The 8,576-nt window shown below is 35.4% G+C and overlaps 1 protein-coding gene across 2 annotated transcripts; it reads left to right on the plus strand.

Moving 5' to 3' along the window:
- Positions 1-5,334: 5,334 nt before the first annotated feature.
- LOC113742744 (uncharacterized) lies at positions 5,335-7,806 on the plus strand. Of its 2 annotated transcripts, none has more exons than XR_003460887.2 (4): positions 5,335-6,174; positions 6,841-6,933; positions 7,018-7,211; positions 7,329-7,806. XR_003460887.2 is itself a non-coding variant. In XM_027270686.2 (4 exons), the coding sequence occupies exons 1-4, from the start codon at positions 5,452-5,454 to the stop codon at positions 7,531-7,533; spliced, it is 1,089 nt and encodes a 362-aa protein (XP_027126487.1). In that variant the 5' UTR covers positions 5,336-5,451; the 3' UTR covers positions 7,534-7,806. The 2 variants fall into 2 exon arrangements, 1 of the variants encoding a protein (XP_027126487.1); XM_027270686.2 differs by having other exon boundaries at positions 5,336-6,174; positions 7,144-7,211.
- The last annotated feature ends 770 nt before the right edge of the window (positions 7,807-8,576 follow it).

Here is an 8,576-nt window from a genome sequence, read left to right on the forward strand (position 1 = left end):
CTCTGGAGAGGTCTGACGGGACGGCGAGTAAACTTCTCCCACGGGGGAATAAGAACCGGTCCAGGAGGAAAACAGCAAAGCAAGTTGGCTTCAAAGTGAAGAGAAATAGTTAAAAATGTGGTCTAATACGAGCCCAGTCGAGAACGCACGAGCTCCCCCGCCAAAAATTAAGTAGCTGGGGTCTTGTTCTCCAATCTCACTCCGATACTTAACTTAAGCTAGTTATGGTTCGGGAGTTTAATATGCAAGTTGGATTGTCTCCTTATTTTGAGAATATTAGATGAGTATTTATAATACTTGTACCTAAGGAAGGACTGATGAGGTCTACTTTCTATATGACATCAAAATGTAGCCTATGACGGTGGTGTCAGATATAAGTCTGATTAGTAGAGTGACTGTCAGTCAAATCGCTCCATCAATTATCAGTTAATCAAATGGTCGAGGTGTTGGTAGTCCTGAGCAAGGGAGTAGACGAGGTGGGACGCCTCTCCAGTGTAACCTCGTTGATCACCTTGTCTGGGGTGATTACGAGATGAGGTGTCTGTTGTCGACAGGGAGTGAACGGGCTAATGGAGGACTCAGGCAGACCGAGGTATCCACATGGTCCAAGATGATGGCCCAATGCAACAGCCTAAAGAAGGCAAGCTCGATCCGTGTGGAGGTTCAATTCACTTACTGGCGCTGTTAGGACTATTATCAATAGGCCCTGCAAATTGAGAAATAGTTCTTATAAATCAGATCAAGTTAAAGAGGCTATTAGTCAGTCTAACTGCAATTCATGTTCTTCGAGAATCTTTGATGGAGCATAATGTTCATGAAGTTGAAGTGATGATTTAGCTTAATTTGGAAACCGAAAGAGCTTACAAAAGAGATTGATTCAGCCACTAAGATGATAGGAGCGGGGACGGAAATTATGCAATGAGAGAAGAAATCCAGATGACAAGCGTAACCGCCAGCTAGCAAAGGAGTCAGCAATGATGGCAGCAGCAATTTGAAGTATTATTGTGGTGCAACCATTAACAGCATTGAAAATGTTTAGCTGCACCAATTAATGCTTCTAATGTTGAATTCTTGAATAAGAATTCAAGAGCAAGTGCTATAGCTGCCGCGGTAGCTGCGGCATGGAAACGGCTCAGTTTTAGTAGGTGTACACAATAAATTATGCTACTAGTGAGGTTGTACTAATATGCATTACTAGTCTTCCACACGATCGCAACTTCTATGTTCCTGTGATATATTTGGAAGTATATAGCAACTTCGAAATAGTTTTCTGGAGATCAATCTTTAGCTTAACACTGGTGAATTGATATGTGCATCATGGGCAATTTCTCAGCACAGCATAGCATAGCTTCTATGTTGTTTAAGTTGGAGTTTCTCCAGGTACACGTTTAGCAGGCAACGAAAGTAGCCGCCCATAAGTCACAAAATTCAGGAAATTGAAAACCAGGAAAGGCAGCAAGGTTATACCATCTATCTTGTTCTTGTGCATTGTGATCCTCCTGATTTTATTCTTCCTGTGAATGAGGCGCATTATGATCCTCAAAACTGTCTACAATTGTGTAGTCTGTGGCTGAGTTTCTAATCATGGATCTTCAGTCTACTATTAATGTTAGGATCCAAGTGCGGAATAAACAATTATTGAGATATCAAGTGCACAACAATTTAATGAGGAACAAGCCACAAGCATGAAAGATAGACGACACACAATATTTAACGTGGTTCGGCTCCACCATTGAGCCTACGTCCACGGAGAGAAAACCCCTTTCTTTATTATGAGAGGAAAACCCTATACAAGAATACAACTTGAACTCAAACCCAACCCTTGTATACCATCTCTCATCTCCCAAGAACTCTCTCTCACACCCCATGTATAAGACTACATGATGCCCTTGTGTATCTCTTGTGTGTCTCTTGTGTAGTTTGCCAACCCACCTATTTATAGAGAACATTACTGTCAAAAAACCAAATAACAATTGGAAACCAATATTATTTCCTAAACACATATAGAAATAGCATCTAATTCCTGCTAAATAGGGCTTTACTTGACTACTATTTCAAGTAACTAAATCCAATTAGGAAACTAGTTACTTCCCACACCAAATAAAAAACTTAACTAAAAAAAATTAAACCAATTTCCTAACAATTAATGACGCTAGCATACTTCAGTTTCGCAAGTAGTCGATTAGTAGTGTATATAATCTTTCAGCCAAATAAGAAGGGGGGGCCACTGGCCATTTGGTCCAGTGGTCATCACCCTCTTTGGTGGTGCTGGAGGTCAGGGGTTCAACCCCTGTCTCCTTCAAATTTGCTACAATATGTGGTTGGTCTTAGTTGACCATCTCCCCTTGCCCCTTTCCCCTAGATTAAGTTAGTTTAGATTATAGGATATCTATCGTTGCAGACAAAAAATAAGAAGTGGGGGGAGGGGTTAAGTCTGATTAGTTAGGAGATTGGGATCAAAAAACAGAGTAGCATGCACATGGTGGGGGCGTCCCGTATGTGGTCGTACTTTGTCTTTGAGAGACAATGACAAGCCATTGCAAATTCAGATTTGTTGTTTTGAATGAATGAGGTATTTTTTTAAACGATTCCGGCCAGCCAAAACAATCAAACGATTGGTCGTTGATTCTTGCAGAGTTGGATGCCGTTAAGCAAAGGGTGTCGTACTTGATTTATGTTGGTTCAAACTCTTTTTCCTAGAGTTGGCTAAGCACGTTGCTTAGCCTACTCTTCCTCCCTTGCCGTACTTGAAAATTTTCGACCAAATATATAAAGCACGCATCTCTTATTCGAACCTAAACACGTGGGGTTTGGTTCATTTATGTGATCACGAGGCATGTAGGATATAAAATTACTAATAGAACTAAATCAAACACAATAATAAAACCACAGCATAATCTGATGTGACAATAGATTTTGTCAGCAAAATATGGCTTTGTTTGGATAGAGTATTATTCCAAATAATTATTTGGAATGATTACTGTAGTACTTTTTTGTGATTTGATGTATGTGAGATAAAAAGGTGGTTGGAAATATAAAAAGATAGATTGGGAAATGTGTTTATGATGCAAGCGAAAATTTTTTTTGAAAAAATTATCTATCCAAACTTTCTCTATATTATTTTGACTATATTATTCTGACGTGACAAAATATAGTTTTTTTAAACACGAAGAGTATATATTTTCATTAAAGAACTATATCGATCAATTTATAAAATTTAAGCAATAATTTTGGTGTATTATGACAATTAAGAAATCATAAGAAAAGGACAAATTTGAAATGAAATTATTGTATTCTTTCTCCCAAAATGAGATTTTTAATATTATATTTTGAAATGGATTTTAAATATTACAAAAAGTTTAAAGTAGGAGAATGCTAAGTGACATTTTTTTAAATTTGAGAATGCTAAGTGAAAATTATCCTATAAAAATTTCCAGCTTTGACCATTTGGTATTGAAAGCAAGGTAATTGTACTTTTGGGGGCAGCAGAATGTTAGGAAGGTTTCTGATTGGTTTCCGGACTTAGGTGGCGTTTGGTTCGCACGTCGGAATTGGATTCGGATTCGGAATCGGATATCTTGGGTTTGGAATGAGGTTATTCATTCCAATACATTTGTTTGGTTCAAGTACCTGGAATATGTATCATTACTATAGTTGATGTTTGGTTCGTCGACTCTTTCGGAATGGAATATAATAAATATATTATAAATCACATTGTAAATGATAGTTATTGACTCTTTGTAAATGAGATATAAGAAATTTTTACTAATTAAATATATTAGTATAAATGTATTAGTAAATTTAGTCTAACTGATTAATAATTTCTATTAGTAAACATGTATAATTATTAGTATAATTGATAATATTAATTATATTACACAAATTAATATACATTATATAATATATATAACTAATATTATTATTATTATAAGTTTGTAACTAATTAAATTAAATATTAAATATATAATTAAATATAAATATACAAATGTTATAATATAAATATACAATTATAATTATATAATATATACAAATATTAATTATACAAATATTTTATATAAATGTAATATATATTACATATTAAATATAGTTGTTATTATATATTATTATATTTAAAATAATAATAATAATAATAATATAATTTATTAATATTACATACATGTATATATTATAATTATACGCACATATAATATACATATATATTATAAATATATTATTATATAATATTAATAAATTTATAATATATATTATATAAGTATAATTATATTTAACTAAATAATTATAATATATAATTATATAATATAATAATATCATTATTATAAGTTTGTAACTAATTAAATTAAATATTATATATAATTAATTATAATTATATGAAAGTTATAATATAAATATAAATATATAATTATATAATATATAAATATTAATTGTACTAATATTTTATATAAATATAATGCATATTAATTAGATATAGTTATTATATATTATTATATTTAAAATAATAAATATAATTATAAATATATAATTTATTAATATTATATACATGTATTTATTTTAATTATATGCACATATAATATACATTTATAGATATACACATATATTATAAATATATTATTATATAATATTAATAAATTTATAATATATATTATATAAATATAATTATATTTAACTAAATAATTATAATATATATTTATATAATGTACTAATATTATAATTATAATATATTATATATATGTATATATTATAATATATAATATATATAATATATATAAATATTAATTATATCATTGTATAATTATAATATGTAATTGGATTTGTTTCTTGGAATCAAACTTGGGAATCGGACAAAACCCACCAAAATACTTGGGAATGGAGAAACACCAAATTTTTAGAAATCATTCCAAGATTTCAATTCCCATTCCAGTGAACCAAACACCATTTATGGGGTTCATTCCATTCCCCGAATCCGATACCCTCTTACCAAACGCCCCCTTAGTGTGGTCGGCAGCCCCACAATTAAAATTTTTTTTTTTTTTCAAGCGGCTATAAACAATGAAATTAGCCCTACTACTGCAACTGCACCAGAGGATTAATAATAATTTTATGAGCTTAATATTCCATCTTAATTTACGTCTGATGAAATAGGAGGCTGCACTGCATGGTTTTGGATTGTTGGGCCCACAAAGGCTCGAAGTCCAATGTCGCGCACCTTTCGAGAAAGACTCGACAACGGCTCGAATGTCCCGCACCATTCGTTTCGACACCAAACGCAACATTGGAAAAAGACAAAAATTGAAAAACGTGGTTCCACTTGCAGTTACTATTTATTGAGCGCCGTTTGCTTCCGAATCCGGAATGCCCTCATAAAATTAAATGATAAAACCTCTCGGTCTCGGCCAATTGTTCTGTTCTCCTCAAGCACCGACTGTCAAAGCATAAACCGCCCCTTTTATCGCCATGGAGAACTTATTGGGTTGTTGGTTTCACCAGCTCCTCTCCTTCTACATATCCATCAACGCCACCATTCTTCGAAACATTTTTAACCCCCTCATCCACTTCAAATGGCAACCAATCTTCGTCCCCTTGCTCGATTCAATCTTATCCGTCTATTTTCGCTATTGCCATCTCCAACCCTGCACCCTGGACCTGGATATGCAAACCACCCTGCACTTTTGGACCCCTGCTCACCGGAAAATCAACAAGCCCAATCTGGTTTTAGTCCACGGCTTCGGGGGCAACTCAAAGTTTCAGTTCCTATTCCAAATCGGCACATTGGCCCGATCCTTCAACCTCTACATACCCGACCTCCTGTTCTTCGGGAAATCCTACACCCGCAGCCCCGACCGGACGGACGCTTTCCAGGCGAAGTGCTTAAGTGAAGGCTTGAGAAGATTGGGTGTGGACAGGTACTCCATTTACGGGATCAGTTACGGGGGCTATGTGGCTTATCGGACGGCTGCCATGTCTTCTGAAGCTGTGGATAAAGTCGTTATACTGAGCAGCGGAATCGGGATGACGGAAGATCAAAAGGAGGAGCATCTCAGGAATATAGGAAGGAATGCTGTGGACATACTCCTGCCTCGGAAACCGGCGGATCTACGGTTGTTAGTGACTCTGTCTTTATGCAACTGCAATTTTATCAACTGGGTCCCAGATTATTTCCTCCGGGAGTTCATCACCGTAAGTTCAGCACTAGCCCATGCTTCTTCTTTATTCTTTTTAATTAATAATTAATGATGCTTCATCGGTTGCCGTGATAGCAAGAGTTAAAATAAAATGTCGAATTTGGAAGTTTTACTGACTAGTAGTGTCATTAATTAATTAATTAAGTACCCGTTCCTTCCCACCCCCACACCAACAACAACGACAACAACAAAAAAAAAAAAAAAGAAAGAAAACTCATTTCTTCTGCAAATCCTGTCACCATTCCAGACCGCAAGCTAGCTTGTAGCCGAAGCAATTGGACGGACAAGTTGATAAAAAGTTCCACGTTTCTGGCGTGTGTTCTTCTGGATAACGCTGCTAGCTAGTCTAATAGCCTGATACATGCGAAAATCCAGTTCCGTCCAATGTGCGGTTACGTAGCAGTCATAAATTGTAAAATCATGCTTCCACTGGGTCCACCACTTTGTCACTTAATTTTCGATATCAACTTAAAAGTAACATACAATATAAAATTGTACTAGTACCATAAAAAAAAAATAAAAATAAGGCGAGCCATTCTTGTGGATCCATCTGTTTTCTTAAAAGGAAAGAAAACGCCTTCTTAAGAATCAAGATACCCATTTCTTCAAGATTTGTTAATATGAGAGATGATCATCTTAATTTCCATCCTCCTCTTGTAAGGTGATGTGCAACACCATCAGGAAAGAGAAAAGTGAGCTAGTGGAACACTTGTTAGCAAAGAAAGCAGATAGCAGTCTTCCAATTTTAGATCAGGTGAGTAATGTTGCATTCATTCATGCTGGCAGATAACAGTAGTGGATTCTGATATCTCTCACTCCCACTATATATATATCTCAGATTAGGTGTGTGTGTGTTTCCAGAGAAATTAAGAACAGTGATATATCCGCTAGCTTGTCAAGCATGCATTACATTTTAGGATGAGAGGCGATCACATATGATATGATCTCTTTCTTCGTGATTAAGGGAACATTGCTTATCTGGGGTGACAAGGACATGGTTTTCCCTCTTGTTTGCGGACGTGAATTGCATAGGTACCCTTATATTTGCTCCTTAATTTTCCTGACCTACAACCTTGGTACGATTCATCGATCCAAGGACCGTGACTATATATATATATATGTATCGACAATTTTGGATTAATTTTGCAGACATTTGGGGTCAAAGGCAAAGATGGAAATACTTGAGAACGCCGGGCATGCAGCAAACCTGGAATCCTCGTACTTGGTGAATGAATCCATCAAAGCATTTCTATTGAATTGCTCCGCAAAACGAGGAGGTTGTACGCTAGTAGAAAGACAGAGATCCTCGACGAATGGCTTGCATTTACTAAATGCACATTTCACGGGTGCATAGTATTAAATTTGACAGAAGGAGAATTGACAGAGATCACAGAACAAGTGCCTTATTTATTGGAGTAGCATATATATAGTCAGTAGTGATTGTCGCTGCGAAGTACCCTTTCCCTTTGGCTGGCCAATTACTCAGGTTCAATCAAGGATTTAAACTGTAACACTAGTACTATTCAGCTCATCGTTGTGTCACAACCCCCCAATGAAACTCATTACTATTTGCGTTTCTTACAAGACTATATATGTTAAATGCCGCATATCGGGGAGATTATAGATATTTCTATTATAACTGGTATGATCAGCAGCTTATACACGAGATTGGGAGTAAATGATCTTCTGATCAGATTGAGAGACATGCATGCATGTCCCAGATAGAGTCGAACGCTATATATATCAATATTGTACGCACAAAAGATGCATTGTTGCTCCGCCAACTTACCTCACAACATAATCTTCCAACCACAAAATAAAGAAGTCTCTCTGAGTAAAATAGAGTTGATCATTGTTTGGCAAAATTTCCACAAAACTGACTATTGTAATTGTTATGTGGCAATTAGATCTCTCTTTATGGTCTGTAAGAGAGACACGGTCTAACAGTAGCGCAGATGCACTTTGTTGGTAAATGCTTAGTGTAAAGAAAAAGTTTGTTTGACATTTTGAACAACATAAAGAAAAAAAAGGAACAACAGAGAAAAGGACAATCCCTTATCCCAAAAAAAAAAAAGAAAAAAAAAAGTGGTGCTTCCTGCGGTCGTTCGAGTTGAGTGCTTTTGCAAAATTTGCAATGGTTCACAAGCAAAAGCAACCTCAGCCTTGATCTTCTTCCGACTGGCCGCTTCCCTCTGTTCCCTAGAGTGCACAACTTAAGGTCTAGGGTTCAGCCCAACTGCTTTTGCTTTATTCTGATAGTAGCTAGACTCAAAGATGTGACCGATTCAGTGGGGGGTTTTTGGTTCAACCACTAATTGAGCAGTTCAATCACGGGTTGGGCAATAGCTATATTATATGATATAACGATATATTTTAAATTATAAAGTTAATAAAATT

The sequence above is a fragment of the Coffea arabica genome, chromosome 4e, assembly GCF_036785885.1.
Source record: "Coffea arabica cultivar ET-39 chromosome 4e, Coffea Arabica ET-39 HiFi, whole genome shotgun sequence".
NCBI lineage: Eukaryota > Viridiplantae > Streptophyta > Magnoliopsida > Gentianales > Rubiaceae > Coffea > Coffea arabica.